The 17,055-nt window shown below is 43.4% G+C and overlaps 1 protein-coding gene across 1 annotated transcript in view; it reads right to left on the minus strand.

Moving 5' to 3' along the window:
- The window catches only part of HHAT (hedgehog acyltransferase), a 189,751-nt gene that overhangs the window by 44,992 nt on the left and 127,704 nt on the right, over positions 1-17,055 (minus strand). The window contains exon 10 of the mRNA XM_066611755.1: positions 10,856-11,000. Coding sequence (XP_066467852.1) covers positions 10,856-11,000 — 145 coding nt within the window. The remainder of the gene's footprint in view (positions 1-10,855; positions 11,001-17,055) is intronic.

A 17,055-nucleotide genomic window follows, 5' to 3' on the forward strand; every position in this document is an offset into this window, starting at 1 on the left:
ATTGGTGGACTCATATAATAGTGCTTCAGCAGACTGGCCCTTCTGTTCATCCTACCATGTATCATAACTGCATTAATCCAATTGACAATGCAGTACTTGCAAGAAGCAGTCATCCATAAACATATCCCTAAATGGAAGTCACACATGGAGATGGGTGAGAGTCTCCACAGCGGGGGCATGTGGTCCTTTTAAAAAGCTGAAATCTGGCCAATAAGCAGTTGGGGGGATGGGACACTGGAAGGTGAGGTCAACACCCCACCTTTTCAACAGCTAATTGGTGAAATAATAGTTTTGTAAAATGGGTTATGGAAGCCCACTACTCCACATGCATTCTTTAATCAGAGCCATGGTGTCTTCTAGAAAATGCAAGCCTCTACAAATAGAGACCAGAGGGAGAGGCTGAATCATCCAGGGAGTTCATGCCATCCACCACTCTGGAGGAAATTGCCAGTGGTTTGAGAACTGTGGGGGAGCCCATCCTTGATGTGTCCAAGGGTTACTTAAAGATCTGTGTGCCTTGAGGGAAAGGCAAAAAGCCCAGGCAATGGAGCTCATGCCACAGGATTCTGAAGAGATAACCAGCAGCCTTGGATGCCTTGGCAGAAAGGTAGTACAGGTGCAGTCTATTTATCCACAGATTTTTTTATCTGCCAGTTTGTCTCAACAAGAATGGGGTGGGGTACTGAAAGTCACACACACCTTTGCCTCCTTTGCCCTGTGCTGGCGTCTAGATCCGTTTCCAGGCAGCCCAAAACATTGCAAAAAGGCTCCGCCTCCCCCAGGCAGGGAATAGCCCTGGAGACATGGAAGAGGTTCCCCTTGCAAAGGAACAGTAACATTCCTGGAGCCCCTGAGCCAGCCGAGTTTGAAGAGGGGGGTGGAAAACCCTGTGTAACCAGAACACGTGCAGTGAGGTGGAGCTCTCTCTCTCTCTCTCTCACTGACACACACGAAGGGGCAGGTGTGGTAGCAACAGAGGGCATTGCTTTAAAAAACCCAGGGAGTGTTTGCCTAATTTCCCCCCCCCCCATGGTGCAGGCAATCACCTATACAAGCAAGCCTTCCCACCAAGCAAAGCATGAGATTTAGCCTACAATCCTCTCCACGCTTTCCTGGGAGTAAGTCCCATTGACTGGAATGGGGTTTACTTCTGAGTAGAAACACATAGGGCTAGACTCTTAAAAGCTCAGTATTCCAACTGTGAAAGAAGCTGGGCAGCTGGCAATGGGGAGGGTTCAGGAGGGGGAGGCAGGAGGGGGAGGAGAGGGGATTGCTTTAAAAAACCCAGGGAGTGTTTGCCGAATTCCCCCCTCCCCCAATGATGCAGGCTCTCCTGCTCCAGCAAGCCTTCCCAAGCAAGCCTTGGGAAGCCTTGGAGAGACAGGTGAGGGTAAGCAGAGAGCCGGACTACAAGTCCCAGAATGCTTCAGGACAGAGGAGCTTCCATGATGGTGGCCAGGGAGGGCTGCAGGTGCGGTAGCAGCAAGGAGGAGGAGGAGAACCTGCAGCACTGTTGAGAGGCCGCCTGGGACACAGAGGACGAGGCTTCCCAAGCAAGCTCACCATTCCAACTGTGAAAGAAGCAGGACAGCTGGCAACAGGAGGGCTGAGTACAGAGCGGAGGGGATTGAGAACAGCTGCCTTAGTTTCCTTCCATCCAGAAGTGTCAGGCTGCAGCAAATCTGCATAACTCTATGGCATTTAGCACGATGCGTTTTTTGTTAATTGCGCCTAGTCACAGAATGGAACTAATGCGGATAAATAGACTCCACCTGTATATAAGTGCAGTAAAAATGAATTATGGGGGGGGGGAGCAATGACATGTATTTCTGCCTTTTGTTGTTTTTTATTTTCTCAACTTGTCTTCTGCCTTCAGCTCTTTAAGTGACTTACAAACATTTATCATAAAACAAAATCCAGTATAAATAACAGCAGCCAATATAAAGAGAGAATAAATACAATATCACAGCAACATGGCATCTCAACAATTAATTTCCTCAAGCATGTTAGTTCAATATCTCAGGTCAAGTATTCCCCATGTTGTATTTCTGGGTTTGATTCTCCATTCTTGTTTCTATCAACTTAAATGTGTCATTGCTGAATTTCATTTTCTTGTTATCAGTCAAGCCCCTCATGCCTCAAAAATCTGATGCACCTCTCAAGTCTATGCTTCTCTTATTTTATATTTCTTCTTGCTATGTGAAGCAGAATGCTCTATGACTAACATGCCAATGACATTGAATGAAGAACAAAGTCAGAGATAAACAATAATTTTGGAATTCTCAGGAACTTCAGATATTTCCCAGCAACAAATATCACAGCAGGATCTGGGTCTCTGATTGTCGACTGAATTGCATGCTCACAAGTCTACACAGTAATCATTGTTTAAATTGTAATGTTGTAGTTCAGTTTTAAATACAATGCCTGTCCAAAGAAATTTGATTCAACAGGAGCCTGAGCAGTCAAGACAATCTAGTAATCTGGAAGAAACTCATGCTTTTGTCTCTTGTCTCTAAAAATAGCATGCACATTTTTAAAGAAAACTGTTCATGCTTCCCCGTGAGAATAGTGGTCTCTACCTCCATGCAGAGACACAACAACAAGCAGAATACAAGTTATATTTAGATATGTGCCAGATAGCTGAGCCAAGCATAATCCCATAATAAACAGTAAGGACAAACTATTGTATTAAGAACCTGTTCAAGGTTCTTTAATACATATAAACAGCCCTGACTGCATAGGGGACATACTGCACCAGTATGGGTAAATGTGTAATGTGTGAACTCAGAATCATAGATACAGTCAACAATTCCTATAATCAAGGCAGCATTTTTTGCAGTTATTTCTATTTAATCATTCATTCCTATTCTGCCTTTCCACTAGATTGGCTAACAAAAGCATAAAAACAATTTACAATAAAACATTCAATAATCTAATAACAATAATACAGCAGGCCCTCTTTCTCAGTGGATTTGGGACCAGCAGATTTGACTCAATGCAGGTTTTGACCCATGTTAGAAGGGCCTCACTGTACCTAAAAAAAAAATGGTTCTGTTCCCCTACTAACTATTAGCACCTTCATTTTTACTGGATTACATTTCAGTTTGTTAGTTCACTTCCAGTCCATAAGGATCCCTTGAAAATGGTTCTCAAAATCCACTCGGGAATCAGATGATTCAGTGAGACAGAGCTGGATGTCAGCTGCCCAAATCCCCTGACAGACTTCCCCACCAGTTTCATGTAGAAGTTAAATTGCATAGTGACAAAAAGGAATCCTATGGGCCCCTAAAGGCTACTGAGTATAAAGCCAAGAAGTGTTACCTAACAACAGGTTCTGCATCCATCCCTCCAAGTGTGGCGCAAACCAGGACAACATTGTGCACCCTAAACCCAACCTCAACACTTGGCCTAGAGCAGGGGTGCTCACCCTTTTTTGGCTCGAGAGCTACTTTGAAACCCAGCAAGGCCCGGAGATCTACCAGAGTTTTTTTTTTTACAATGTTCGCGCCATCATAACATATAACATTTATGTGTACAATGTATGTTGGTGTACCTTGAGCCCCACTGAGTATAACAGGACTTACTCCTGAGTAGACATGCCTAGGATTAGGCTGTGAGGCTGCAATCCTAGCCACACTTACCTGGGAGTAAGCCCCATTGAGTACAATGGGCCTTACTCCCGGCGTTTCCTCCCAGAGGCACCTGAAGGGGGGGGTCGGCACTCCGCGATCTACTCATTTTGCCTCGCGATCTACCGGTAGATCGCGATCCACCTATTGAGCACCCCTGGCCTAGAGTAATAACATGGGTATCCTACTACTAATGAAAGGTCCAACAGAACCATGAGGGACACTCTAGTTCTCAGAAGGAATAATGAATCCATGCGTCCAAGGCAGCTTTAGTTCTGAGCCCTTGTAGGAAGTATGATACTTTATTTCATTTAAGATTCTTTGAAACTCAGTTGCAACCATATGTTCAGTCCTGTTGCCACAAACAGGGAAATCAGAAACCAGTCAGTAGTAATGGCAGAAGATCTCAGAATGGTTGATATGGAACTCTGGGAAAGCAAAGAGTTAATTGGAAGCTTGGTTTTGAAGTACAGCAGAAAGGAGTGTTGATGCATACCAGACTTCATGAGAAAACCATGCAGGCCTGGCCCAAACCAAGGTAACACCCAAATTCCACTCTCTCTATGCTTTTTCAGTGTGCAGTGCCATTGCACCCTCAAAACTGGCAGATTTTGGAAGATTTTGGAAGTGAAGGCACAGAGAAGACAGTTATCCTCTTTCCATTCTCTGGAGAGCAAATGGGAATAGAATCACAGATCCTGAGAGTTCCTCTCAGAATAGGTGACTCAGTACACTTCATGGGTGGGCCACCAGCGGTTTAGAATACAGGTGTGCGCCACTTAATGATGGAGATATGTTCTCTGATTCACGCTGTTATGCGATCTGGTCATTAAGTGAACATTCAGTCAAATATATTGCCTTTGTTGGGTAAACAAACATTCTCTGCCAGACACTAGCTGGCTGCACAGGCTACTGGAGATAGATTGCCTGTTCTTTGCATTAAGAGCCTCTCTGTTATGTAAACAGACACTCTGCTGCAGGCTATGGCAGTTGCAATTGTCTCATTAAGAGCATCTTTACTGTGCTTTGACCACCGTCATATATGCGATCCGTTGTTCAGCGAATGGTTGTTAAGCAGCACGTATACACTTTTCTGGACAAAAGTGTATACACTTTTCTGGACACCTATCTGACATCTCCTTTAGGTACAGAAAAAGGAAGGAATAACTTTTCTTCAAGAGGAGGATAATATAATTGAAAATCTGCTGATAATTTGGGCTACTGTAAGAAAAGGCATGGCACCATGTCCAAATCCCACATTCTCACATATAGTTTCGCCAATTAATACAAAGGAATTTAATTTGGGTGGGCAGCTAGGCAGATTTGAAATGTGGCAAAAAGTATAATATGGCTTCCTATGCAAAATTGATGGCAAATGGAATGCTGCTATTAAATGAATAGGTGTCAGAGAAGATGGAACAAAGACCCTCATTGTATTAGTTTCTACAGTTAAGACATTTTATAATGAGTTTGAATTGAGAAGAATGAATTAGATTAAAAACAGCTTGGATAACTTGCTGATGGAGATCTTTAGAAATTATACAAGTTCTACTAGGCTGCAATTCCATACACACTTACCTGGGAGTAAGTTCCATTGTACTCAGTGATTCACAATGTGTGTTTAAATGTGCATACCCATTGCAGTGATTTACAATGTGCATTTAAAATTAAAAATAAAGAGATATGCAAGAGATGACCTGATCCTAACTTGGATCAGGTCAGCATGCGGAGCCATTTACAGCAGTGGAAAGGTTTTCTGCTTTTGGCAACAGCACCACCAGAAGAAGATTGTTGGACTCCGCCATGCCTGTTGGTACTGGTAAGCCACCAGTAGGGGCAGGATGAGGCAGAGGGTGGTCTGATCAGGGTTGTGCATTGGGGTGGGCTGCAGGGGTAGTGTCAGGGAGAGCTCTAGCATTCTTAACCCCTGTTTTGTCCATGATTGGCTCTAGTTTTGCAGGTACAGCATAGCCACCTTATATGCGAATTCAAACAGCTTCCTATGGAGAAAGCCAAGATGTCAGCTTCTTCATGAGGAAGCAGCTTGAATCAGCATATAAAGTGGCTTTGCCAAACCCCCCAAATTAGAGCAAATCGGGCAAAATTGATGCTGTTTTTGGATGCAGAACTCCCAAAATATGCTAAATTCGTTCAAACATCTTTGGAAACTAAAAAGAGGTGGTGGGGGGGGGGTAGGCTTATGTCATTAATCTGATTTTAAATTTGGATCACCAGATCCAAATAAAGTATGTCTTTTGAATGTTGTTAAAAGTGTGCTGAATACATGTCAAAATTCTGTTATGTATTTGTAGTTTCATGATCAACATATATGAAGAACTGCTGTAAATCAACAAAGCACAATTTTTTAAAAAATGGATAAAGTTAAAGAAATAAGTTCAACTGATTGGATAACTGGACAAGGATTTTAGAGTGCCGTGCTGAGTGGATGGCTTGGTTATTAATGCTATTTGGGAATAGTACTTTGTGGAACATTAATGACGAATACATCAATTTGATTCGACTAGAGGGAAATTAGAGATTGAACGATAAATAGTGTTGGGAGAGTTAGGGCAGACAGAAGAAAATATTTCTTTCATCATCATCATCAGCATCCTTCAGTCTCGGGAGACTATGGTATCGCGCTCTGAAAAGTGGTTCTAGAACAGCGTCTAGTGTGCCTGAAAAGGCCGATTCGGGAGTGACAGTCCCTTCCACACTGGGAGCAAATGTAGTCTGTCCCTGGTGTGTCTCCCTGGCTGTGGGCCTTCCTTCTTTGCCTCTTTGCCTCAGTCTGTTGGGCAAGTGCCACTTCAAACTGGGAGAGGCCATGCTGCACAGCCTGCCTCCAAGCGGGACGCTCAGAGGCCAAGGTTTCCCATCTGTTGAGGTCCATTCCTAAGACCTTCAGATCCCCCTTGCAGATGTCCTTGTATCGCAGCTGTGGTCTACCTGTAGGGCGCTTTCCCTGCATGAGTTCTCCAAAGAGGAGATCCTTTGGGATCCAGCCACTGCCCATTCTCACAACATGACCAAGCCAACACAGCAGTACGTACATACTAGGGATTCCAGCTCGTTCCAGGACTGTGTTGTTTGGAACTTTGCCCTGCCAGGTGATACCAAGGATGCGTCGGAGGCAGCGCATGTGGAAAGCGTTCAGCCTCTTCTCCTGTTGTGTGTGAAGAGTCCATGACTTGCTGCAGTACAGAAGTGTACTCAGGACGCAAGCTCTGTAGACCTGGATCTTGGTATGTTCTGTCAGCTTCTTGTTGGACCAGACTCTCTTTGTGAGTCTGGAAAACGTGGTAGCTGCTTTACCGATGCGTTTGTTTAGCTCGGTATCGAGACAAAGAGTGTCGGAGATCGTTGAGCCAAGCTACACAAAGTCATGGACAACCTCCAGTTCACGCGCAGAGATTGTAATGCAGGGAGGTAAGTCCATATCCTGAACGATGACCTGTGTTTTCTTCAGGCTGATTGTTTCTTTACTCAGCGTATAATTAGTTTGTGGAACTCTTTGCCACAAGAAGTAGTTATGGCATGTTGCCTGGATGCCTTTAAGCGGGGATTGGGCGAATTTCTGGAGAAGTTCATTACGGGTTACAAGTCATAGTAGGTATGCACAAGCTCTTGTTTTAGAGGCAAGCTGCCTCTGGTTGCCAGATGCAGGGGAGGGCATCAGGACTCAGGTTGTGCCTGTTGTCTTGTGTGCTTCCTGGGGCATTTGGTGGGCCACTGTGAGATACAGGAAGCTGGACTAGATGGGCCTTTGGCCTGATCCAGCAGGGCTCTTCTTATGTTCTTATGTTCTTAAATGTCTGATAAATGGTACAAACTGACACATACGAGTATATTAACTGAGGTACAATCCAATGCTTTACTACTCAGAACTAAGTCCCATTGATTTCAGCAGAGCTTATTCTTAGGAAAGTGTGCATAGGATTGCAGCTTGAGTGACCTGGTATTGAAACTAATGTTAGCAAATAAAAATGATGGTGATATGATGATGAATTCAGAATTTATAGAAGCAGCACAAAATTATAAATCATGCTTTTTAAAGATAATTTATACAGTTTTGTAATACAGGCATGCCCCCTTATCCACAGGGGTTCCATTCCGGAACTCCCCGCGGTTAAGTGAATCCACGAATAAAGGCAAACACCCCCCACCCTATGGAGCCCAGCAGAGGCTTCCCCAGTCCTCCAATGCCTTATAATGCATTAAAAACGTTACTTCGGGTTAAAAAAAAGAAAAAGAAATCTAAGAGTCAGTCTGAGCCCAGAAGAGGCCACGGGCAGATGCATGCAGATGTGCTCAGAAGATCCTCTGGGGGTCAGTGGAGTACAGCTCCCCTTGGCTCCGGAGGGGCGCATTCAAATCTCTTGATTTGGAGATTATTGATACCGCAGATATGGGATCTGCAGATATGGGGCCCCCTTTATTCCTAAGTGAAGCATATGTGAAACACAATAACATTTTTATTTTAAAAAAACAAACCAGCCAGTATTTGTCAAGAGCAGAGGAATTCAGAGAAAACTTTTGTTAGAAGCAGCCTCACTACCATCTCCTTCCAAACAGAGGCATTCATAACCCCTCCATGCACCAAGGCCCTCCACCAGAGCTTTTGCAAACCAAGACAGGCAATTCACAGACTCCCTGTTTAAATCTTCTGGTTCCTTTATTTTAAAACACAGATTTATACACTTCATTTATGCTGTTTATATAAACTGATTCATAAAGATTAGGGAATTCTCTGTTTACTACAGATTATGAACCACAGTAGACTAATACCTTAAGACCACTTAAAATATCACATAGTAAAGAGCAAGTTTCTGAGTTCTCAAGAATGTCTTCCAGCTGGATGTTAAGCACAACAAGTGATGGTGGGAAGATATTTATGGGGAAGATTACCTTACAGATTTTTCCTTTGGGAGGATCCTGAATTCTTATTAAGCATCTAAGTCTGCAACACACATTCTAGGGAGCGTACTAGGGACACATACCACAGAATTCAGTGAAGCTGGTACACATGCTTCAGATTGCACTGCATATTACCTACAGTGTAATGCTATGCAACGTTACTCAGAAGCAAGTCTACTGTGTTCAGTAGGGTTTGCTCCATAAAAAGATGCAGAGGATTGCAGCCCTACTGGTTTTGCATTCTATGCTGTCACAATGAAAGTGGCGCTTCAAAAACAATAATATTGACGTTGGCAAATATAGAAAATAAACCATTAGGATGAGATAGACATTATCCAGGATCAGAATCAGCAAATCATTTCCTATGTTCCCACAATATTTATTTTCTTTATGTATCACTTCATAATGTTTGAAGCATTTGCAAGGTAATTGTAACAGCTATTTCAAACTCCTTGAAAATAATGTACTAAAATTGCTTAAAATCGTGCACCTAATTATGTAGAAAACAGAACATAAAATGCCTGCTCTGTTGTACATTAAAATTAAACCTCCATTACAAACACTAAGACAGAGCATTTTGGGGGGTGGGTGGGAGGAAGGATGGGAGTTCACAACTAAAAGGACATTTGCAATTCTGTTGAGTTTCAAAACTCATCTTGCTACTGCTGCGGCTTAGTTAGACCACCTGCTTTGCATGCAAAATGTCACAGGTTTAGCCCCAGACACTTTTAGAGGGGGGCCAGTTAAGAATCACTGCCCATCCATGTAGTGATGCTAAATGGACCAGTGACCTGACTGTGCTGAAAGATGATGGAGAGTAAGGGAGAGATCAATGTGTGGCCATGATGACAAAGGCACCCAGGTACTTGGCCATTTAAAGATGGGACAAGCAGTGGGAATAGCCAGCAGTTCAGTTTTTGACCCAGAAATTCAACACAGTGCCTTTTCTGCTGCATGCACAATGCTCTCACCTTTTCTCTTAGAGGTTAACTTGGCCTTACAGGCAACTGAAAGAAAGGGAAGACCTGGGCAGACAATTATATTGTGCTGCACTTGGTTTTGAGAATTGCAATTCCTCGATAGTACTGATCTCATTTCAAATACTTGTACCTACATTTCTGTCACTCAAAGCATTCTACAACATTAAAAAATCTTAATTCCCTATGATACCACAGCAGGGGTACTTGGCTGGAGGAAGAGGAGAGAATGCACAGGCAAGAAAAGCAGGTGGTAGGCAACCATCTCCTGAATTATAATCATTTGCAAAGCTTTCCCAGATTTCATAGAAATGGAGGAGTGGAAAGAGGGTCACAGAAAGACTATTTTTAACTGAAGGTAATTTAATGTACCTTTTATCATCACTAGGAAGAAGGAATACTGTTGCCCTCTGCAGTTTCAAAATGAGTTTTTGCTTTTCATTATGGTAGGTAGCTTCCCATCCACTGAACAGCTTAAAAGTGGTATTTCAGACCCTATTAACTGCACAATGGGAATGACAATTTCTACCGATAAACAAATATCCCTGAAGTACACAGCAGTCCATACGAACAGATATAGAAAACTCCTTCGGAGAGAAAAAAAATGTTTCTGTAAAAGTGTTTGTGACAGTGGCACAGAATACACATCAAAATCTGAGCTGTGTAATTGAAACCTGAAGATTTCCATTCAGACACTGTTCAATGAAGTACAAAATTAATGAAAACAACTAAAATTAAAATGTTAATGTTTATCATTTTAGCCAACACTTAGTTTGATTAAGATTTTGCTCCAAATTTGTTTCTCCTGTAACCTGGACATTTTGCTCAAGGAATGGGTATTCTCAGTGGTGGTCTCCATTATGTGGGACTTGCTTCTCTACTGCCATTTCAAGCGTAAAACCTACACTTGCTGCGCTTATAGGAATATTTTCCTATGTGCAACAGTTTTAACTTCTGCTGCTTATCTGGCTTTGGTTTTTAGGATTGTTATTAGCTTTTATACATTTTTGTATTATTGTTCTATGCTATCTTAGTGCCTTCTTATATGCCATGGGGTGTCATTTTTGCAGAAAACACATCTCAAAAATGCCTGATATAAAAATAATAAATGCATGCTCTGGCTGAAGGACAGCAAGCCAGCCACAACTACTGCTGTACCCATGCCAAGAGCAAGAAGGCCTAGTTGAAGGAACAGCAAGCAACACATGTTAAGTAGCATCAGAGAGAGCTAGCCTTCCCCCAATGCCCAGGGTTATTAGACTCTAATTTTAGCCAGATATCCCCTAATTAAACTTTTCTTTAAAAATTATGTTTAGATTGAAAACCACTTGCCTGCTATGAAAATCCTGTTCCAGTATATTCTTCCAACATGATTCCCTCCAAGAAAGACAAGGTTGGAAAAAATCAACCAAGTAGTAGAAATGGAGGCCAGAGCTGCATGGAGCCGACGACAACCTCGTGGAGACAAACAATGATTCTGAAAAGAAACATTTAAAGACAACTTTCAAATACTATTGTAACTCTGTTCAGATGTCCAGGTTGCTCCATACATGTTCAGTGAATATGTGTACAGTGGAAAGTGGCATGGTGATAGACTATGCCCTACCCTAGTTTGTTCCTTTGCTCACTTTCAACATCAAAATATTGGGACATTTAGGCTCTCCAAGATTTCAGAAGGCGCTCTCCCAGTCCTGCCTGGAAAAGTCAGTGTCAGGGGTTGAGCCCTTGGCCGACCCCACCTTACCTGGCTGTGGGCCAGGGACAGAACTGCCTGGCCACAGAGCTGCCACCAACTTGCCAGCTGACCAGGCGAGACGCAGGGTAGCTGGGTGGGAGAGAAAGTCCCCCCAGAGCTCACCTGACTGGAGCAATAGGCAGGGTAGGATCCCCAGTAACCACCAGAGAGGAGGGAAGCAGGCTAGGGTCCGGGTCCCTTTAAGCCTAGAGAGGGAGGAAGAGGAGGAACCAAGGGTGTGGCTGGGGTGGATAAAAGCAGGGAAGCCTGTGATGACAGGCAGTTCTGGAGAGGGAAGGCAGGAGGCTAGAGCTGGAGCCCCTGCCTGAAGACCAAGGGCCTCAGGTCCTGCCTCCAGGGAGGAGGACAAGGGTGTTGTGAACCCCCTCTCCCTGACTTGGTCTGAGGCTCCCCCTGCAGGGAACCCCAGGGTGGTGGACACACCCACCCAGGGGTTCCCAAGAGACCACCCAGCTGACCCTTGGCGCCCTGTTGGGTGACCCCCAGAGACCCCCTTCACGGGGCATCCCTCACAGTCAGAGTTGGACTATGGGACATATTATGCACAAAATGGACTGTATCACTGAGCTATAGCCTTTCCCTTACAGTTCTAGCTGGATTAGTATTGGCAGTCTCTAGTTGTTGGCAGAATGGGCAGGAACTGTCCAAAAACTAATGAGGACTTACACATGTACTCAGCAGGAATGTCACAAATGTGTGAAAGTGCATACAGAGCCTCCTCTCCAAACTTCAGAAAGGGACCTATTTGAAGTAGAAGAGTGGTGGAAAGACATGATGTTTGAGGTTAAGGTGATTGCTATGGGGTGGTGAAGCTAAGAAATGAAGAGAATCCCTTGTTGTACAGTGATGCCATCAATCTAGGAAGAATTTCTAGATGCATTAAATGTTAGTTTGGAAAGTATATTGCCTTTTTATGTCATATTTGAAAGAGTCAGAGGCATAATCAGAAAGTACCTTGGGATTTACTGAGGCAAAAAAATATCTTATTACTGTTTTCCATAGGTGCTATTTATTTATATACTACCATGCTGGCATCCTTCAGTCTCGGAGAGACTATGGTATCGTGCTCTGAACAGTGTTCTGGAACAGAGTGTCCTCTCCAGTGCGCAAAGCCTGGGTAAAGTAGATACGGAGGATAGACTGTTTCCCATGCATCAAATCCCCCCTCTCCACATCTCTGAAATGGTCCAATGGAAAGGCAGAAGCCAATACGGTTGGTTCCAGCAGCGTCGCAGGAGTTGTCAGAACGTGACTGTGTTCAGCCATGAACTGCCTCAGGGACTCCGGCTCAGCATTTTGCCTCGAGGTTGACTCCTGAAGCCTTTTCCATAACTGGATGTAGCCACAAGGCAGTGGAGGTTTGGGATCAGAGTTTTCCTTCTCTCAGATGAGCTGCCTTCCCAGGCTAAGGAGTCCCACCTACCCAGTGGCTGTTTAGTCGCCTCTTAAGACAAGTACAGCCAAACTGAGGGCCTATTCATATCTCCCAGCCCCCAGGAGAGATATACTATGATTCTCCCATAAAATTAACATCAAGGTGATGTGAGAGAAATAAGTCATTAAAATATCTGCTACAGAAAAAATCATCTTGAAAAAGTACAGATAATAGAAATATCAATGTAATAGCACACAGAAGATAAAACTGTTTACACAACCCAACAGTCAAGCAATTTAAGCAACTGCTGGACCATGCCAAGCTATTATCAAGTAACAACATTAATCCAGTTAAAATTAAACTCCCAGAAGTTTGGTAAACTGATCAGACTTTGTCTGGCACCTAAAATATATTTAAAAGATATTGGGAGGGAATTCCATAATCAGGGTACAATCAAAAGAAATTTAGTCTCTCCAGTACCCAGTGTCTGAAGATGTCCCAGTTCCCCCCTGAAAAGGGCTTCTGATGCTGATCGCAGCTGTCAGGGAGGTTCATATCAAAATGTATGGAGATTGAAACCACATGTTATTTTTTCTTGGTATTACTAGACAACTCATTGGTTCTACACACTGCATGGCTACTGTCATAAACAATTTGGTATCTAGGTATGGTGTAGTGGTTCTGGTGTTGGTTTTAGACATGGAGGAGACATATTCAAATCCCCACTCAACTATGGAGCTTCCTAGGTGACTTTGGACCAGTCATTATCTCTCAGCCTAACCTACCTCACAGGGTTGTTGTGAGAAAAAAATGAAGGGAAGGAACCATGTACATCACCCTGAGCTCCTTGGCAGAAGGGTGGTACAAAAATGTAAAAAGTGAGTGTATACATACCAAAAGGCACAAAACCATTTGCTGGGGGGGAAAAAACAGTGATCGATTGACTTGTGTTGATGATATTAGTTTACTTAGATATTATTAAAAAGTGGGCACGACAAATTCTGTTACAGTACACTGCTGTTTTGCAATTTATAGCCCAGTTCTATTGTTGTGCTGTGCTGGTGCAAATGTGCCATAAAGCACATCTGCAACAACTTCTGCGCCGGAAGTACTGGTGGGAAATCCTGTGCTGTCCTGCTGGTGCAGAATCCGGCCCAATGGCCACCAGTGCTGGAAAGTACTACGCTGAGTAGTACAAGGGAGGGCAGAATGGAGGCCTGGAGGGGGTGTCTCAGGGCAGAAGGAGGGCAGAGAGAGGATGATTCAGGTCTGGGAGGGGGAAGAGGACAGTGGAGGAGGCATCTGTCATGTCCTAATCTCCTTCCCAGGCCTGGAGGCCCTATACAGGGCACTACACCAGCAATTTAGCAGGCACAGATCCAAGAAATCCCATTGGGTAGGCTGGGACTTGACACAGAGTAAGGGAACAAATGTTACCCTGAGGAGACCTCTGGACTGCTCAGTTCCAGTACTAGATATGGTGTGGGCAGTGTGGCCCAACTGCACCAGCACTGAATAGGATTGGGCTGTCTATCTTGAATATTCAGGCCTTTAGCTTCCCCCACTAGAATCTGCTATCCAAAACAACAGTCTCAGCACTCATCATGCTAATGCACATGGTGCTATCTGGGTCGGGAGTCTGTCTTTTGTCCTGCAGCTTAAAATATTTAATGCAACTTCAGTGGCACAATATAATACTGTAGTCAATTTTTTAAAAAGTTAATGACACTGAAGTTCTTACAGATTACATAAAATGAGTGGGAAATATTAACTTCAAATAGCAAATTAAACACACATTAACTTTAAGGTAGACAGACTGAATAAACTTTTCCTTGCTCCATATAAAGCTTTCTGGTTATAATTGCTTCTTTTCTTTAAGGATCCAATTAAACTTTTACAAGTAACTATGAGCTTTCTTCTAAAGATATGAAGAAACTACTGCAAGCTTTCTTTTAAAGATGTGAAAAAAGCAGTCAAGGTTGTACCTAGCAACGCGCTAGTTTATTTTTTTCATTTTGAAAATCAAACTGGACACATGGGCTTTCTATGGACACTTACTTGCAAGCATCACTGTTCATACTGCTGTTTATCTTAGACAATAACCCCTTCCATAATTTATTATAGTTAGTACTATGTATAGGTATAGGTAGTACTTTCCCCTGGGGGCTGGGGATAAGAATAGGCCCTCAGTTTGGCTGTACTTGTCGTAAGAGGCGACTAAACAGCCACCGGGTAGATGGGACTCGTCAGCCTGGGAAGGCAGCTCATCTGAGAGAAGGAAAACTCTGATCCCAAACCTCCACTGCCTTGTGGCTACATCCAGTTATGGAAAAGGCTTCAGGAGTCAACCTCGAGGCAAAATGCTGAGCCGGAGTCCCTGAGGCAGTTCATGGCTGAACACAGTCACGTTCTGGCAACTCCTGTGACGCCGCTAGAACCAACCATACTGGCTTCTGCCTTTCCATTGGACCATTTCAGCAACGTGGAGAGGGGGAATTTGCTACATGGGAAACAGTCTATCCTCCATATCTACCTTACCCAGGCTTCGCGCACTGGAGAGGACACTGTTCCGGAACCATTATTCAGAGCGCGATACCATAGTCTTCCAAGACTGAAGGATGCCAACTAAGGTAGTACTATGTGGCCCAACTGCACCTATAGGTAGTACTATAGGTAGGTATAGGTAGTATAGTATAGGTAGTACTATGAACTTTTTAAGCACGCAAGTGAAGCTATAAAACATTAAAATGTCACATTTGATGCTTGGCATCAACGACCACAGAATACATTAATATTGAGTGTATAGTCTAGAAAGAAACTTTGTCCTCTGTTAAACTTGCAGCTTTCTATATGAATTTTTAAAGTCTTGTGATGCTGCGTTGAACCCACCACAGGTCATGGCTGATTTCCATGCTTACAAAGCATAAGACATGTCCTGCATGTAAACAGTCCAATTGTTGATTTAGCCTATTAGTAGTATGCAGGTGTAAAAATTAAGTAGAAATATGTGATTGGAATAGACAGAGGGGCTGAGTCTCCCTTTCCTCTCATCTCATATGAATTCCTCCCTGCAGGTGTGGCATTTCATGGTCCTCCACAGCCCCACAGCCAACCAAAATGCTCCTAAAGTCTATTTGTGAAGGTTGATTAATACTGGATTTCAAAGTGAATTTAGGAGCATCCCGGAGCATCATTTTAACCCAGACTGGAAATGATACTGTGAATTGCTATACCCAATTTGTGCCCAATATCAATTTGCACCTAAAAGGGGACAGGCAGACCTCTCATGTAATTCCACCGGCTGTTCCTAAACTTTAGGATGTAATTAATGGCCCAATTCTACAGAGGGCAGATCAGCTCCCGATCTGCTGCCCTAATGGCAGCACAACTGTTTTGCAGGCATTGAGTATGTCAGAGCTGCCAGTGGAAATGGCAAGAGTCTCTATGCACCCACCACACTTTGACCCAGCTCACATCAGAGCAAGTAAGGTGCTACCAGGAGTAAGTCATGGTAGTTTGGGGAAGGTTTGGAGCAGGGTGTTCTGGGGGGGTTGTTCAGGAAGCTGGAGTGGGTGGATCCTAGTGACAGCAGCATGCACCAGGATGCTGTACTTGTTTTTCCAGCCTAATACAAACCCTGTGTCACCTCAGATTTACACTAGCAAAATAGGTGGCATGAGTCTGAGGTAACCCAGTGGTGACCAGGGGAGCTACTGGGAGCTAAGTAACAACAATTTTTACTTACTTCTCCCAGGTCTTTTGGTCAGCCCCCCCCCTTGCATGGAGGCAGATAGTGGGGGATAGGACTGGACTAACAGAGTGCCAAAGAAAAGTGGTCTCCTCTTAACCTGGCAAATTATGAGCTCATTCTAACAATGTGGCACAATGAGTAAGACATTGAGGGGCTTACTGCTACCATAATACAATCATAGGTCACATGGTTTAAATTATTTTCAGTGCAATCCTATCTGTGTCTACTCAAAGAAAACCCCAATAAGTTAACATACTCCTAGATAAGTGTGTATAGGACTGCAGCTTTGGTTATTAAATACAGAGCTGAAAGCAGATTACAGATGCTTAATGGACATTAACAGCACAATCCTAGACATGTCTATGCATTCAGTTCAATGGGACTTACTTTTAAATAAGTGTGATTAGGGTTGTGTTTAGGGTTGCAGCCTAAGACCCATTATATATAATCTAGCACACATTTTTCTGATTGGGTGTGATGAGCAAAATAATATTGTGCATTATAGTATTTTTATCTTTATCAGTTCTCTTTTATTATTATTGCACATCTGTCTGATACATGTGTTTCTAAACTCAAGGCGAGACTGATTGAAATATGTACATACACAATTATGCCTTCATGGAAAATATGGACAACATCTGCCCTTAATG

The sequence above is a fragment of the Tiliqua scincoides genome, chromosome 1 (assembly GCF_035046505.1).
Source record: "Tiliqua scincoides isolate rTilSci1 chromosome 1, rTilSci1.hap2, whole genome shotgun sequence".
Classification (NCBI taxonomy): Eukaryota; Metazoa; Chordata; class Lepidosauria; order Squamata; family Scincidae; genus Tiliqua; species Tiliqua scincoides.